The 17,257-nt window shown below is 42.2% G+C and overlaps 1 protein-coding gene across 1 annotated transcript; it reads right to left on the reverse strand.

The window, feature by feature from the left end:
* Positions 1 to 752: 752 nt before the first annotated feature.
* LOC141285457 (RIMS-binding protein 2-like) lies at positions 753 to 6,265 on the reverse strand. The gene is made up of 5 exons (XM_073818469.1): positions 6,010 to 6,265; positions 5,699 to 5,861; positions 5,463 to 5,566; positions 1,839 to 1,910; positions 753 to 1,747 (listed from the first exon to the last, which is right to left on the reverse strand). Exons 1-5 carry the CDS (start codon positions 6,214 to 6,216, stop codon positions 1,682 to 1,684), a joined length of 612 nt encoding a protein of 203 aa, XP_073674570.1. The 5' UTR covers positions 6,217 to 6,265; the 3' UTR covers positions 753 to 1,681.
* Positions 6,266 to 17,257: the final 10,992 nt, after the last annotated feature.

Genomic DNA, 17,257 nt, shown 5'->3' on the forward strand with positions numbered 1-17,257 from the left:
CACAAACAAGTTGCTTCAAATGTTGAAGTTTTGATAAAGCTATTCGTAAAAATACACACCAAAATGTCTAACATCTTCCACCGATGATATTTTCCTCACAGGCGAACACTGTTGGTGTTTAACCTGATGGAATATCATGTTTTTAAAGCCACACAGACTGACTATGTGGAAGCTGATGCAATCTGATCACATGTTTACTAGACTTCCTCTTTACGTCTTTGTGTGATTTTTATGTATGCTAAAGACCAAGGGCTTTTTCTCTCATTTCTGATCTGACTTTTATCGGGTAAAATGCCCTTAAAAGGAATTGATTCGAGTCCGTCTTCGAACGAAACTCGCTGTAGTCCAATAGGCGTGCATTCGTGCTTCTTTAAGACAGCGACTGCAGGGCCTCTTCCTGTGGTTTGCACCATGTGGCCTAAAAAGTGTTAAAAAGGCGACAACTTCTTTCTCTTTTGGCTGTTGTTTCCGGGATCAAGCAGGCAGACAACTGGTAAGGCACTGCTCTTCCATTTCTTCTAATATACTGTTTAAATACGACTGTATTTCTGTTTTTATGAACATGGATGGTACACTGCTAAATGTGAATGTAATGTAAATATAATAAGATGAATTTGCTAGAACTTAATGGATTTAGTTCACACTGAATTAATTCCACATAGATTTTTAAACAAATCAGCCAAGCTGGATGAGTTATATATTATTTTATTTCAGATTACACATGTTAACACATGTTAATTACACATGTAATATTTAATTTTTAACAACAGCACTGGCAATAAAAATGACTCTTAACTTCCTGGTGGTTTACAGTGACTCACTATGAACAATTGAAGCTGATGCAGCTGAACATACAACCATATTAAAACATGATCTGACTTATTAAATGATTATTTCGAACTTTTCATTTCAGGTTTAACAAATAGCTGTAAAATGAACATTCGGAGCACATGGAGATAAGAGGAAGCGTGCACAGAAACGATTGGAGCGCAAAGAGAAGAGGCGGGAACCTTAGAGGTACAGTGCAGTCACTCATAAAGTAGACAGCACTACTAAAGGTCTCTACACAGTGTAGTGTTTCCTACTTTATGGATGAGTGTACTGTTTGCTGCGATGGATGATCTTATGGAGAACCAAATGATGCTCGATCTGAATGTCTTGTTTATTTAACAGTAATATTGTGTTTCATGACTTATTGTAAAAGTGTTCATCTGTATGTGTGCATTATTGTATGGAACAACAATAAAATGAAGTTAAACTGTGTGCAAAATTTGTACCGTTGCTGCAAACAGAAAGGATATTACAAAAATAGCTCAAATTAATATAAAAACATCAGTAGTTAGAAGAAGACACGTGATGATAATTCTATTATAATTACCATTATCAGTCTTTTAAGGCTATAGCTGCTTTCAAAAGCTCTTGCATTAATTTGAAGTTAATTTCCTTTTATGTATTTCATTAACGCTAGACGTAGTGCATGCACTGAGAAAAGGTCAACTCCATTTGGAGACACATGAGACGGTACGTCATGAACATTACAGGAAATGAAACGTTATATGGTTTAAAACAAAAAAACAAAAAGCTAGATTGGAGCTGGAGTTGAATTCAGTAAAGTGGGTTATAATCACAACCTGACCCTGACGTCATTCTCCTGTTCCTGATTTATGGTTGCTCATTTCCGTCAGTCCCAAGGCAGTGCTTGCAAAAAGTTTGATGGCACAAGACCTCGATAACCATGTAGATCTCCCTGAATCAATATAAAACAGTCATTCTTTAACTTACGACCTTATAAAAAAACTAAAAACTGCATGCAGGGTAGACAGGGTCATAATACTTACGTAATAAAAGCCATCACTGTCCATTTCCCCAAAAACATATATAATATCTCCTGCACGAAAGGGAAGCTCATCCTAAAGGAGAAAACAACCAAAATGCAATGATTTAAAACTATATTTAAGATTTAGAAATGAATGTTTGTACATGTGTTTAATAGTGGTATTCCAATTCAGTTATGAATAAAACAATAAATAGCTAGAATGTGCAGTTTATGTTAATGATTGAATGAATGAATGAATGAATGAACAAAAATAAAAATGTAGCTGTAAGCAGTGATTACCGGGGTTCAAGCACTTTAAGGCTATATCAAGCCTCTAATAACCTAAATTAATTATAAAAAAAAGGTAATTTACCATAGAAGTATAATGTTTGTTTTTTTTAACATTTATAACGTTGCAGCACCAGGGGGGTGTTCCATAAACCAAGTTTACCAAATAAGTCAGGCTTATTTCAGTTAGTCTGACTTATTTTGAGCCAAATCAAGTGACAATAAGTCAGACTAACTGAAATAAGCCTGACTTATTTGGTAAACTTGGTTTATGGAACACCCCCCAGCTGTGGTCCGATCTCCCTAAAACTTTTCATGCTTGTTTAGAATCACCTGTCGCATATGTTTTTTTTTTTTTTTTTTAAGTTTTGAGTTTTCGCTTAGACTTTATAGGCTTTTGGGTATATTTGGACAGGCCCCTTTTCTAAACAACCCCGTTATAGCTTCCTAAAGAGTGATTTTCAACTTTTTTGATAATTATTGACCTAGAGAGTCCAGAAAATTATACTGCAGTGTTTTTTTTTTTTTGTTTTTTTTTTCAGATTGAATAAAAAACCTAGGACTAGTTCACAAAAGTAGGTTTCTCAATCATTTAACAAACGGTTTGATTGAACAGCAGTGGTTCTAGAGGTAAAGTTGTTCGGAATGAGGAGGTCTATCATATGATATGAAAATTGTGTGTACGTATGAATAACCACGCAATGTACAATCGTGTACGCCCTTAAAAAATTTGGCCGATTTCTTTCAAATTTCTCACAGACCTTTAGGGCCGTGGGTCAAACAGACCAACTGAGTTTCGTTCCAATTTACCTCCGTTAACCTGCTGTAATAGGTGCTCAAAATCCATCAACCTATGGCGGCCATGTTTTTTGAGATACGCAAATGTCCTTATAGCCACCTGCGCACTTTGGACAAAGACCATGTGTACATCCATGTCAAGGTTGCGTATTTATGGTTAGCCTGTGATGAATGGTTTAGGAGTTAAGAACAATTTCATACTTTTGATCAAAGTTCATCAGCCTATGTTTTTTGAGATGTGCAAATGTCCTTGTAGCCACTTGCGCACTTTGGACCAAGACCGTGCGTAGCGATTTTCATGTCAATAGGTTGCGTTTTTATGGTTGTTTTTATGTTTTTCCCTTTTGTAACGCCACAAAGTGGATAAGCTCCGCAACTTTTTCATGTGACCTCAGATTGAGCTCTTACATACACGATGTGAGTTTGGCAAAGATTTCTTATTCCGTTCAAAAGTTATTACCATTTCAGTAAAGGCGACCCTGTCCCTTTCGAATGTTTTGGCGTCCCTCTGCAACAGAGATTCAAAAGTTAAACTTTTTTTTGATAATTATTGATATTCTCTCTCCAGAGTAACTTCCTGCACTGGTTTGGTTCCGATCTGGCAAAAAACCTAGGACAGGTTTTTTTTTTTAATTTACCCAGGCGTGAATTTTGTCTGGCGTGAGCCAAGGATTCCAATGACACTTGAGCCTTCAACAAATGGTTTAAGAGTTAAGAGCAATTTCGTACTTTTGATCAATGTTCATCAGCCTATGGCGGACATGTTTTTTTGAGATGCACAAATGTCCTTATAGCCACTTGAGCACTTTGGACCAAGACCGTGCGTACATTCATGTCAATAGGTTGCGTATTGATGGCTGTTTTTATGTTTTTCCCTCTTGTAGCGCCACCAAGTGGCCAAGCTCCGCAGCTTTTTCATGTGACCTCAGATTGAGCTCTTACATACACGTTGTGAGTTTGGCAAAGATTTCTTATTGCGTTTAAAAGTTATAGCCATTTTAGTAAAGGCGACCCTGGCCCTTTCGAATGTTTTGGCATCCCTTTGCGACAGAGATTCAAAAGTTAAACTTTTTTTTTTGATAATTATTGATATTATCTCTCCAGAGTAACTTCCTGCACTGGTTTGGTTCCGATCGGCAAAAAACCTAGGACAGGTTTTTTTTTTTTTATTTACCCAGGCGTGAATTTTGTCTGGCGTGAGCCAAGGATTCCAATGACACTTGAGCCTTCAACAAATGGTTTAAGAGTTAAGAGCAATTTCGTACTTTTGATCAATGTTCATCAGCCTATGGCGGACATGTTTTTTTGAGATGCACAAATGTCCTTATAGCCACTTGAGCACTTTGGACCAAGACCGTGCGTACATTCATGTCAATAGGTTGCGTATTGATGGCTGTTTTTATGTTTTTCCCTCTTGTAGCGCCACCAAGTGGCCAAGCTCCGCAGCTTTTTCATGTGACCTCAGATTGAGCTCTTACATACACGTTGTGAGTTTGGCAAAGATTTCTTATTACGTTTAAAAGTTACAGCCATTTTAGTAAAGGCGACCCTGGCCCTTTCGAATGTTTTGGCATCCCTTTGCGACAGAGATTCAAAAGTTAAACTTTTTTTTTTGATAATTATTGATATTATCTCTCCAGAGTAACTTCCTGCACTGGTTTGGTTCCGATCTGGCAAAAAACCTAGGACAGGTTTTAAAAAAAATTTAGCCAGACGTGCTTTTTGTCTGCCGTGAGCCAAGGATTCCAACGGCACTTGAGCCTGCGACAAAGGGTTTAGGAGTTGAGAGCAAATTTGTACTTTTGATCAAAGTTCATCTGCCTATGGCGGCCATATTTTTTGAGACGCGCAAATGTCCTTAGAGCCACTTGCAGCAATTTGGACTAATACTGTGCGTACCCATTTTCATGTCAATAGGACAAACGGTTGTGTAGTTATGTACATGGCGCTACCAAGTGGCCAAGCTCTGCAACTTTTTTCATGTGACCTCAGATTGAGCTCTTACATATGCGTTGTGAGTTTGGCGGAGATATCTCATTCCATTCAAAAATTATAGCCGTTTCAGTAAAGGTGGCCCGAACGTTTTGGCATCCCTTTGCTACGGAGAGTTGAAAGTTACATTTTTTTTTATTAATTATTAATTAATATAATTATTGATATTCACTCTCCAGAGAATCTTCCTGCGCTGGTTGGTTCCGATCAGGTGAAAAACCTAGGACAAGTACGCAAAAGTAGGCTTTGGTGACATTGTAGACGGTTTAGTCTGTCCGATCAGTTTTATGTGGAGATTGCTGATCTTTGGTCACTGTAACAATTACAATAGGGTTTTCAATTATTAAATATAGTATTGAAAAGTGTAGAAATCACTCGTTTTTCTAAAAAAACAGTATCCAACACCGACACCAGCAAGTCTCTCTCACGTCCCCTGAGTCCATTGATTTTAACAGACCCCAGTGTGCGGGAGGAAATTCATGTGAGACTCATATCCAATCGTTGCAATATGATTGGATATGACTGGTTAAGCTTGGCTGTGATTGATTCATACAATAATAATCATCACCTCAATGTCCATATTTGGAGAACTTTCCCAAGGATCATAATCAAAGATGGCCACCATCCTGTCGACTTTGACACCATCCGGCACACTAGAAGTTTCGCTGGGTGCTAAAATCAAAAGTACAAAGTTACCTATGAATCAATCATTACATCCATAAATGTGTACTATTTTTAATTATGTAGTAAATATATGGCTAGTTCAATCAAGTACAAAAAAAAGAGAACAATGAAAATGCTTGCCTATGGAAGGCGTCTCCTCTGCTAAAAACCCCTGCTGGAACAGACGAAGTTTAAGATCTCCGTCCTCCACAGGAATCTCAGAAACCATGTTGCTCGGTACAAAACCAAAGCGACCACCCGTCTCGCCGCTATAGAAGCCGTCGGCATCTTTATCTCCATATACCTACAAAAGAACACATCCCGCTGTCTCTGAGGCTCCCTTCACAGCATGAGCTTAGCAGGACAGAAATGATCTAAAGATCATGCATTTCAATAAGCAGTTCTGAATAATTCTAAATTAAAATACGAGAAGATACGAAAAAAGTATTTACTTTAATGATCTGTCCTTGTTCAAAAGGCAGTTCCTCCTCCATTGTTTCAGGGTTTGGAGACATAACCGCAGGGTTGTATGAGAACAGAGCAACAAAGAGGCGCACATTGGGATCAAACATTTCCCTCTCAGATTCCCAGTTCTCTATATCTTCTGGTGTAGCAACTCTAAGACCATCTGGATATAGATAGACATCCAGCCCATTCATTCCAGTCTTCTTCCTCTACGCCTGCGACTGTCCAACTGATGTCCCCTCAGTAGGCAGACAGGTGGTTAGCAAACACCCATATGCTCACTATAGCTTTAGCATTAAGAACGGTAGCCAGGCTAATCTGCCTCAGACTAATCCTCTTGGAGGAAATGAATCAGTTTTACCTGAGACATGCCCAACAACAAACCTGAAACCTCAAATGGTTATCAAGTTCATTTTTTTAAAGATCTACAAAATTCTACAAAACTCTTAAATAAATGAACAGATTTCACATCATGGACTTGCTGAGGAACTGGAATAACACTCTGCCAGTGGATTTGGCCCAGTCCTGCTGTGCACAGTCCTGCCGATTAGCTGAGCCATCCGTTCTGAACTGTGCCAAGTAGAGCTAGCTGTTAACCGCATTATCGTCAAGGAAGTAACCCTGCAAGTCCCTTTCACCTGTTCAGGACAATCCTTTGCAGTCAACAAAAGGTTTGCATGGGCCAACTTAAGAGAGCAAAAAAAAAAAAAAAAAAAACCTTGTGGAGACATTGTATATACCAAATGCCATATTATGGAGACAGAACTGGACGAACTGGTCTACTTTTGACTGATAAAGTAAAAAGGAAAGGAAAGAAAAGGAAAGGAGGTGAAGTGAGGTCAAGTATGGTGACCCATACTAGGAATTTGTGCTCTGCATTTAACCCATCCAAGTGCACACACACAGTAGTGAACACACACACACCCGGAGCAGTTATTCACCTTCCCCACTGACAATGCCTGCCGGACCTGAGACTCGAACCCGCAACCTTTGGGTTACAAGTCCGACTCTCTAGCCATTAGGCCACGGCTGCCCCCCCAACACAGCATATATTCTATTCTATTCTATTCTATTCTATTCTATTCTATTCTATTCTATTCTATTCTATTCTATTCTATTCTATTCCTGACACTTTGATATTCTGACACTTATTGAATATTTCACAATATTGCTGTTTTTCACTGTACTGTATTTTTTAATTAATACGGCCTTGGTGAGCATAAGACCAAATGCTTCCAAACTGAAGTGTATATAGCAGTTCCAAATGTTTGCCAGTTTTATCTATGCCGCTTATTAAATATTTATTGAGGACAATGAAAACGTATCAACATGATAAAAAAAGAAATGTTAAAGATGCATTAAACTTTGTGACAACTAGCCCCAGTCTCTTCTATATAAGGGATACATATTGCACTTGTTTGTAAAATGACTCATAAGAAGATTCAAGTTGCTTGTATGTTCCATCAGTCTGATATCTAGCACATCTATAACCTTTTTGAGCATAGACAGACCATGAGACACATTATCCTTAATGTTACCATAACTGTGTCATCCCCCAAATCCTCCACTCCATACAGGAGGAGTGCTAGATATGGTAATAGGGGGTGACTCATTCTCCCATATTGCATTTGTTCTTAGAAGACCTCTGATGTGCCATCATCATCACTGCTGATATGTGGCCTCTTGACTCCCTTATAAGGACTATTACATCATGAGTGAGGCACCCATATGGCAAGCCATTTTAACATTTATTCTTTAAACATTTTCTATTTTACATTACTAGTTAGTACTGTGGTATCTATTGGTAGTTTTACTCGTAGTCAAATACCTATTTATGTGACACTTATAACAGTATATCTCTCTATTGTTACTATTAGCATTTAGAGAAAGTTAACAACATAAAAGATGACAAGACATTAATAAACATCTACCACACTAACTCAGTTAAGGACTCGACTCGGACTCAATAACGTGGACTTGGACCCAATACTAGTAGAATTTTTATAACGTACATACATTTGTAACATGTCAATGTAACCTTTCATTGTTATATGCAATCACTAGTCAAAATGTTACTTTATAGTTTTTAGTTCAAACCGTTTTCTTCTAGTAAGATTTAAAATGTAACTAGCAACAACTGAAATTCACATTAGTATCTAATAAATAGGTAATAAACAAGGTCTCAGCTTTCAAATTTAGTCATTTTTTAAGAAAATCAAACAATAAATACCATTTTGTGGCTCCTTAATGTATTGTGACAAATCACTGTATTGTCTCAGTTCAAACGGCATATGAACCAATCGTCTTTTCATATTTACTTAAAGCATGAACATGAACGAACATCAGAACGTATTTTATTGTTTATTTCAATCGCAGAAAGATGAAAATGCACAAGTTAATCTACTCTCCTGTCTGGTTTGTTTGTCGGACAAAATGGCGGGTTCAGCATTGTGATTGGTCAGATCGCCTGTCAATCAAAGTCTCTATAGGAATACATATCTGATTAAAAAGTTACATTTTATTTTGCAGTGTCTTTGTTACAGTGTAATTGTTATTGTACATTTAAGTAATACATATGAGTAATATTAACAACATATTACTGTAGGAAATGTAGGAAAAGAAAAGAATATACTTACTATAGCGTTTGGTTTCTGTGTTACTGTAAATATGCATAGTTTATTGTTAATACTATAGTAAGTAATAAAGTGTTACTTTAAAAAGTGCTAGTAAACCCCAATATACTTTGGTTTTTACATGTACGCAAGGGTCAGTGTATACAGGTCCTTCTCAAAAAATTAGCATATTGTGATAAAGTTCATTATTTTCTGTAATGTACTGATAATGTCACGGTACATGCATCTGTTGTGTTTTTCTCTGTCTCGTGATCATGTGGTGTGTGTGTGTGTTACGTCATGCTCCCCAGCACGCTGCCAATCAGTCCTCCACAGGTGCATCTCATCATCTCCGGCTATATATACTCACCTCGTTTTCATCTCCTCTGTCGATAGTTCATTCTGGATTGGGTTCGTGTCAGGATTGTGTTGGTCGTGTCTTCGTCTCGTTGGATGTGTATTTCGTCAGTGTTCTGGATTTACTCACCTTCACGGGATCATCACGCCACGTCACCGCAGTCATCAAGCCCCTGTGTCACCCCAGCCGAGAGATCTCACCACGTTGCAGTTTGTTCACCTTGTTTGTCTAAATAAACATTCAATGATGTGCTGCGAGACATGGTCGATCAGTTCATTTATGTCTACCTGGACGACATATTGATTTTTTCCTCTTCTCTCCAGGAACATGTGCAGCACGTCAGACGAGTGCTCCAAAGGCTGTTAGAGAATGGGCTTTTTGTCAAGGCGGAGAAATGCGATTTTCATGCACAGTCTGTTCCTTTTCTAGGGTACATCTTGTCGGCTGAGGGAGTTCGTGTGGATCCAGCGAAGGTTCAGGCTGTGGTGGATTGGCCAACTCCGGATTCCCGTAAGGCCCTACAGAGGTTTCTGGGGTTTGCCAATTTCTACCGACGGTTCGTCCGCAATTACAGCCAACTAGCCGCGCCTCTGACAGCCTTAACCTCCCCCAGAACGACGTTCAGGTGGTCTGACGCAGCTGAGGCTGCGTTTACCAAACTGAAAAGCCGCTTTGTTTCGGCTCCCATCCTCGTGACCCCTGATCCTTCACGTCAGTTCGTGGTGGAGGTTGATGCGTCAGAGGTGGGGGTAGGTGCGGTTCTCTCACAGCGTTCGGCCACAGACGACAAGATGCATCCCTGCGCATTTTATTCACATCGTCTGTCTCCTGCGGAATCAAATTATGATATTGGTAACCGAGAGTTGTTGGCAGTCAAGTTGGCCTTAGAGGAATGGCGTCATTGGCTAGAGGGGTCGGGGGTACCCTTCATTGTATGGACCGATCACAAAAACCTCGAATATATTAAGACTGCCAAAAGATTGAACTCTAGGCAGGCTCGGTGGGCACTTTTTTTCGGACGTTTTGATTTTACTCTCTCGTTCCGCCCGGGTTCCAAAAATATCAAACCCGATTCCTTGTCGCGTATTTTTGACCATGCCGATCGCCCGTCTACTCCCGAGAGTATTTTTCCTGAGACGCTTATCGTTTCAACTCTCACATGGGAGGTCGAAACGAAGGTTAAGACAGCCTTAGAAGGGGTAACGCCTCCGGACGCTTGCCCACCGAACCGTTTATTTGTGCCAGAGGAATTACGGTCCGAGGTTATTCAGTGGGGTCACTGCTCTAACGTTGCATGTCATCCAGGAGTCAATCGTACCACACGGTTGGTCAAACAACGGTTTTGGTGGCCTCTTATGGCTCCTGACGTTCGCAGTTTTGTTTTGGCTTGTTCAGTTTGCGCCATTGGTAAGACATCTAACAGACCCCCAGATGGACTCCTTCAACCGCTGCCGGTCCCTTCGAGACCCTGGTCCCACATCGCACTAGATTTTATCACCGCCCTCCCAGGGCAACACGGTAGTTTTGACCGTGGTGGACCGGTTCTCGAAGGCGGCCCATTTTATCCCCTTGCCCAAATTACCCTCAGCCAAGGAGACAGCGGTAGCTGTCGTGGACCACGTCTTTCGGTTACATGGCCTCCCGACGGACGTGGTCTCTGACAGGGGCCCCCAATTTGTATCCAAATTTTGGAAAGAGTTTTGTAAATTACTGGGGGCCACTGTTAGTCTCTCTTCGGGGTTCCATCCTCAAAGCAATGGTCAAACTGAGAGAGCCAACCAAGATTTGGAGAGAACGTTGCGATGTATGGTCACTAGAAACCCTTCCTCCTGGAGCCAACAACTCTCAATGGTGGAGTACGCCCACAATTCGTTACCAGTATCTTCCACGGGCCTATCCCCATTTGAAGGTAGTATAGGGTACCAGCCACCAGTTTTTCCCAGTCTGGAATCCGAAGTCGCGGTCCCCTCTGCCCACGCCTTTGTCCAGAGGTGTCATCGCACTTGGACTAGAGCCCGTGAGACTCTGCTCCAAGTGAGAGAGCGCACCAAGGCTAAAGCCGATCGCCACCGGTCTAAGCCTCCCGTATACGTCGTCGGTTCCAAAGTGTGGCTTTCTACCAAGAACATTCCTCTGCGTTCCGTCTCGAATAAACTTGCTCCCAAATTTATTGGCCCGTTTGCTGTCACCAAGATCATTAGTCCGGTGGCAGTCCGCCTCAAACTTCCTCCAGTGTACAGGAGAATTCATCCCGTGTTTCATGTTTCCAAAATTAAACCTGTTTTTTTTGCACGTATTAATCCGCCTGCCCCGGTTCCTCCACCGCCGCGGCTCGTAGACGGAGAACCCACTTATTCGGTTAATCGCATTCTGGACTCGAGACGGAGGGGACGCGGATTTCAGTACTTGGTGGACTGGGAAGGTTACGGTCCGGAGGAGAGAAGTTGGGTGCCTGCCAGAGACATCCTGGATCACTCTCTTATTGATGAATTTAATCAACAGGTACAGGAGGCTGGGAACGTCAGGAGACATTCTTAGGAGAGGGGGTACTGTCACGGTACATGCATCTGTTGTGTTTTTCTCTGTCTCGTGATCATGTGGTGTGTGTGTGTGTTACGTCATGCTCCCCAGCACGCTGCCAATCAGTCCTCCACAGGTGCATCTCATCATCTCCGGCTATATATACTCACCTCGTTTTCATCTCCTCTGTCGATAGTTCATTCTGGATTGGGTTCGTGTCAGGATTGTGTTGGTCGTGTCTTCGTCTCGTTGGATGTGTATTTCGTCAGTGTTCTGGATTTACTCACCTTCACGGGATCATCACGCCACGTCACCGCAGTCATCAAGCCCCTGTGTCACCCCAGCCGAGAGATCTCACCACGTTGCAGTTTGTTCACCTTGTTTGTCTAAATAAACATTCATTGCACTGCATTTGCTTCCTCGTCTCTGTTTGCACCGTCACAGATAAACATTAGACTTTCATCTATTTTAGATTCATTACACACATTTGAAAGTAGTTCTAGCCTTTTATTGTTTTAATATTGATGATTTTGGCATACAGCTCATGAAAACCCAAAATTCCTATCTCAAAAAATTAGCATATTTCATCCGACCAATAAAAGAAAAGTGTTTTTAATACAAAAAAGTCAACCTTCAAATAATTATGTTCAGTTATGCACTCAATACTTGGTCGGGAATCCTTTTGCAGAAATGACTGCTTCAATGCGGCGTGGCATGGAGGCAATCAGCTTGTGGCACTGCTGAGGTGTTATGGAGGCCCAGGATGCTTCGATAGCGGCCTTAAGCTCATCCAGAGTGTTGGGTCTTGCGTCTCTCAACTTTCTCTTCACAATATCCCACAGATTCTCTATGGGGTTCAGGTCAGGAGAGTTGGCAGGCCAATTGAGCACAGTAATACCATGGTCAATAAACCATTTACCAGTAGTTTTGGCACTGTGAGCAGGTGCCAGGTCGTGCTGAAAAATGAAATCTTCATCTCCATAAAGCTTTTCAGCAGATGGAAGCATGAAGTGCTCCAAAATCTCCTGATAGCTAGCTGCATTGACCCTGCCCTTGATAAAACACAGTGGTCCAAAGTACTTTTTTCGGATGAAAGCAAATTTTGCATGTCATTCGGAAATCAAGGTGCCAGAGTCTGGAGGAAGACTGGGGAGAGGGAAATGCCAAAATGCCTGAAGTCCAGTGTCAAGTACCCACAGTCAGTGATGGTCTGGGGTGCCATGTCAGCTGCTGGTGTTGGTCCACTGTGTTTTATCAAGGGCAGGGTCAATGCAGCTAGCTATCAGGAGATTTTGGAGCACTTCATGCTTCCATCTGCTGAAAAGCTTTATGGAGATGAAGATTTCATTTTTCAGCACCACCTGGCACCTGCTCACAGTGCCAAAACCACTGGTAAATGGTTTACTGACCATGGTATTACTGTGCTCAATTGGCCTGCCAACTCTCCTGACCTGAACCCCATAGAGAATCTGTGGGATATTGTGAAGAGAAAGTTGAGAGACGCGAGACCCAACACTCTGGATGAGCTTAAGGCCGCTATCGAAGCATCCTGGGCCTCCATAACACCTCAGCAGTGCCACAGGCTGATTGCCTCCATGCCACGCCGCATTGAAGCAGTCATTTCTGCAAAAGGATTCCCGACCAAGTATTGAGTGCATAACTGAACATAATTATTTGCAGGTTGACTTTTTTTGAATTAAAAACACTTTTTCTTTTATTGGTCGGATGAAATATGCTAATTTTTTGAGATAGGAATTTGGGGTTTTCATGAGCTGTATGCCAAAATCATCAATATTAAAACAATAAAAGGCTAGAACTACTTTCAAATGTGTGTAATGAATCTAAAATAGATGAAAGTCTAATGTTTATCAGTACATTACAGAAAATAATGAACTTTGTCACAATATGCTAATTTTTTGAGAAGGACCTGTAGTGTCACATTTCACGTCTGTTTTTGTCTTCCCCCTGTCATTTTGTGAGCATTTGGTTTAGTCCTCGTTTGTGTAATCATCGTCACCTGTGTTTAATTATGAGTTACCCTTTATAAGTCTGTCTTTGAGTTCAGTGTATTGTCGGTCCTTAATGTTGAGTGAAGTGTGTGAAGATCTCTGTTCCTGCCTTGTTCCTCTTGAAGATTGATATTAAATATAGTTGTTTGTTTGAATATTGTCTATCGTCTCGTCTCGTCCTGCACATCTCGTAACAGAAGGACCGACCGAAACCGTTCACGGCGTCTTCCCCTGCGTTTCTTTTCCGTTTTTTGTATCAGTGTTTTATTTATTTATTTATTTTCCCTCATGGATGACCCCAACGTCCTCATTATCCTCCTGGAGCAGGGGAACCGCTCTCTCGAGGACCACACAAGAGACTTTGTGTTCCTCGCACCGCTGACACATTACCCGGACAGCTGCCTGTGCATGTTCTATCGTAAGGGACTTAACACCACCACCAAAGCGCAGCTGTCCGGGGAGGGTCCTCGAGAGAGCATCGCCGAATACATCGAGTGGGTGCTGGCGTCCTGTAGATCTTCCTGGACTGTCGGCTTCATCGAGGAGGACGTCAGCCCCACTCTTGACCCAGAGAGCAGCAAACCACCACCCCGACACGCAGAGCACGAACCCGAGCACACCGCGGATGAGGGACTAGAGCCGCGAGCGACAGAGCCAGAGCCCTCTCCGACTGATCAGGTGCGTGAGCCAGATTCTACATCTGCGACGGTGGATTGCGACGTGGAGCAGGTGAGGGAAATGGAGAGCCCTGCCCACTGCAACACCGCTGGGGGTGAGCTGGAAGACATCTCTGGGGACTTAATTGACTTCTTCTCCGAAGTTGTGGAGTATAACACGCCTGATTTAATAGACTTTTTCTCTGAGCCACTGGCTGGCATGAACTTCCCTCCCACCCGCCCTCTTCTGTCTGAATCTGCCTGGTCCCCGCTGGTTCCGCCCAGCCATCCTGAGTCCCCGCTGGTTCCGCCCAGCCGTCCTGAGTCCCCGCTGGTTCCGCCCAGCTGTCCAGAGTCCCGGAGTTCATCAGCCAGTCCCCTTGCTCACCCATGCAGTGGGCTCGCCGCAGGGCTGCCATTCAACATCGGGGGCATGGCTGGAGGTTCCCTCAGCTCCGCCTCCAGCCTCCGAGCCCAGATCTCCACCTCGGCCCTCCGACCCTGCGGCTCCACCACGGCTCTCTACGCCCTCAGCTTCACCGTCGCCCGTCGGCCCACCAGCTCCACCGGGCTCCATCGTCCTTCCGGCTCCGCCTTGGTCAGTCGTCGACCATCCGCCGCCTCGGGACTCCACTCCTCTGGCTTCGCCTCGTCCCTCTGTCCCTCCGGCTCTGTCAGGCTCCTCCTTCCCGTCAGCGTCGCCTTTGTCCTCTGTCGCTCCGGCTCCGCCGCGGACCTCCGGATCTCCGCCTCTGCCTCGGCCGCCAGAGCCTCCTGTTCCGCCTTGGCCCTCCAGATCCGCGGTGTCGCCCTGGTCCCTCGGCTCTCCATCTCCGCCTCGGGTTCCTCTGCCAACTGCTCCGCCTCTGTCGGTCGGCCCCCTGGAGTCGGCGGTCCTTCCTCCACCATGGCTCCTCCCTCCGTCGGCTCCACCGTGGGCCGTCATCCTGGCTGCGATCTGGGTCCTGCTCTCCTGCTTCAGGTCCCTCCTGTTTTCTCCCTGGCTTCTCCCACCATCGTCGCCCCCTTGGACTGTCGTTTCTGTCACTTGGACTTTTTTTTTGGTCCCCCTCCTTCGGTTGCATCCTCCGCCGAAGCCCCCTCCCTCATGGACTCAAGGTTTCTGGTTTTCCGCCCCTCTCTTCTTTTTTGTTTTTCTACGGCGCGAGGACGTGCCTATTCGGAGAGGGGCGTAATGTCACATTTCACGTCTGTTTTTGTCTCCCCCCTGTCATTTTGTGAGCATTTGGTTTAGTCCTCGTTTGTGTAATCATCGTCACCTGTGTTTAATTATGAGTTACCCTTTATAAGTCTGTCTTTGAGTTCAGTGTTTTGTCGGTCCTTAATGTTGAGTGAAGTGTGTGAAGATCTCTGTTCCTGCCTTGTTCCTCTTGAAGATTGATATTAAATATAGTTGTTTGTTTGAATATTGTCTATCGTCTCGTCCTGCACATCTCGTAACATGTAGTGTGTGTGATGCAAATTTTGTTGTCAGAATAGTATGCGCACCACTCGATTTTTGTAACCACTCGTTGCACAGGATGCACATTAGCATTGAATTTTTTTGCAATAATTAGTTGTTCCACAAGGTGGCAACACTGGCCCAATCTGTTGTTTTACAGTAGAAAATTAAACTAAAGAGAGGAACAACAACAAAATAACACTTAACACAACAATACACAGGGCTAGTAGTTAGTTTTAAAGTCCCCATTAAATCAAAATGTCATTTTCTTGCCTTGTAGTATGAATATATTAAATTTAAGATTATCTATAAGCTAGAGTGTTTCAAAACAATGACAAAATTTGTATTTACAAGATATAAGCATTCAAAACTTACAGACTCTCACTGGACATTCTTCTCATAGCGGAAATCAAGTCAAGTCAAGATTATTTATACAGCGCTTTTTACAATACAAGTTGTGTCAAAGCAACCTTACAGTATTAAAATAATAAAGTAAAATGTCAATAATAATGCAAGAGTTCCATAGTTCCGGAAGTGGTCATAGTTGGGTAAAATCCGAGAGCAGGGAATGGGAGAGTACCACAAATATATTTTTTGCATTCCCATTTGCTCAAATAGCAAAAGAAAAACTCCACGATAGTGTTTTCACAATTTTCAATTAAAGAAAAAAAAAAGAGAGAGACTGATATAGGCAGTCAGAAGAGAGAACCCGGCATTAGAAAGACACTTGCAATAGCTTTAACTAGTATTTTTGTAACTTGATGGTAAGGTGATATAATACAAAGTATAGTTTTATAAATGTACATACAATTAAAAAAAAAATCTAAATATGAAAAACTTTATGAAGACAGTCTTGATGACATCACCCCTGCACTTCAGCTTCTTATCGAACTTTGTCCAATCAAATACTCTCTAGAATCCGAAAAGTCCCGCCCCCAACATTATAAATAGACGCTGAAGCTGCAGCTGAAATTGGTCACTTGTTTACAGAATTAGTATTATCTGTACAGTGAATGGCACGTAGGGGAGAGCGGGGCACAACCTAACACTTTTTGAATTTCGCGGTTTATGTAAATCCACATGGGGTTCAGAGTACAATTTTTATCCACATTATTTTCACACTTGTCTAGTACAAATATATCACATTGTTTCATATTTACAGTGTATACGTTTTTCGTTATTTACCTCAAAAGAAAGGAAGTGAAACGTGACAACATGCCCCGTAGGTGGGGTACATTGTTACATCTGAGGGGCAGGTTGGAACACAACCATATGACAGCTAACTAAAATGCTAAAATATTGAGTCAATAAAATACATGTGTTAACTTTTTCAAATAAAGTAATGACGTTTTTTTTTTTAAATAAATAAAAATAATCTAATTTTGGAGTTTGAGAATGAACGCATCGCAACAATGCTTTGAACGGCCCTGATCGCAACACACAGCTGTACAGTAGTTCAAAACAATGTGGACAAATAGATGAAACACATTTAGACATTCAGAAAAACACTCCCCTCCCTCCACACACAACTCTCATAGAACACGACACACATAGACCAGCCAAAATGCTTTACATTTCTTGAAATAATAACTTCTGAACATTAAACATTGATTGTCAG

This window comes from Garra rufa, chromosome 14 (assembly GCF_049309525.1).
Source record: "Garra rufa chromosome 14, GarRuf1.0, whole genome shotgun sequence".
In the NCBI taxonomy this organism is placed as follows: Eukaryota; Metazoa; Chordata; class Actinopteri; order Cypriniformes; family Cyprinidae; genus Garra; species Garra rufa.

Coding starts and splice junctions, on each gene's coding strand:
- LOC141285457 (XM_073818469.1), bottom strand. CDS start 6,216: ATGAATGGGCTGGATGTCTATCTATATCCAGATGGTCTTAGAGTTGCT. Junction 5,567..5,698: donor AGAGGAGACGCCTTCCATAG/GCAAGCATTTTC, acceptor TTTTGATTTTAG/CACCCAGCGAAACTTCTAGT. Junction 1,748..1,838: donor ACAGTGATGGCTTTTATTAC/GTAAGTATTATG, acceptor ATATTGATTCAG/GGAGATCTACATGGTTATCG.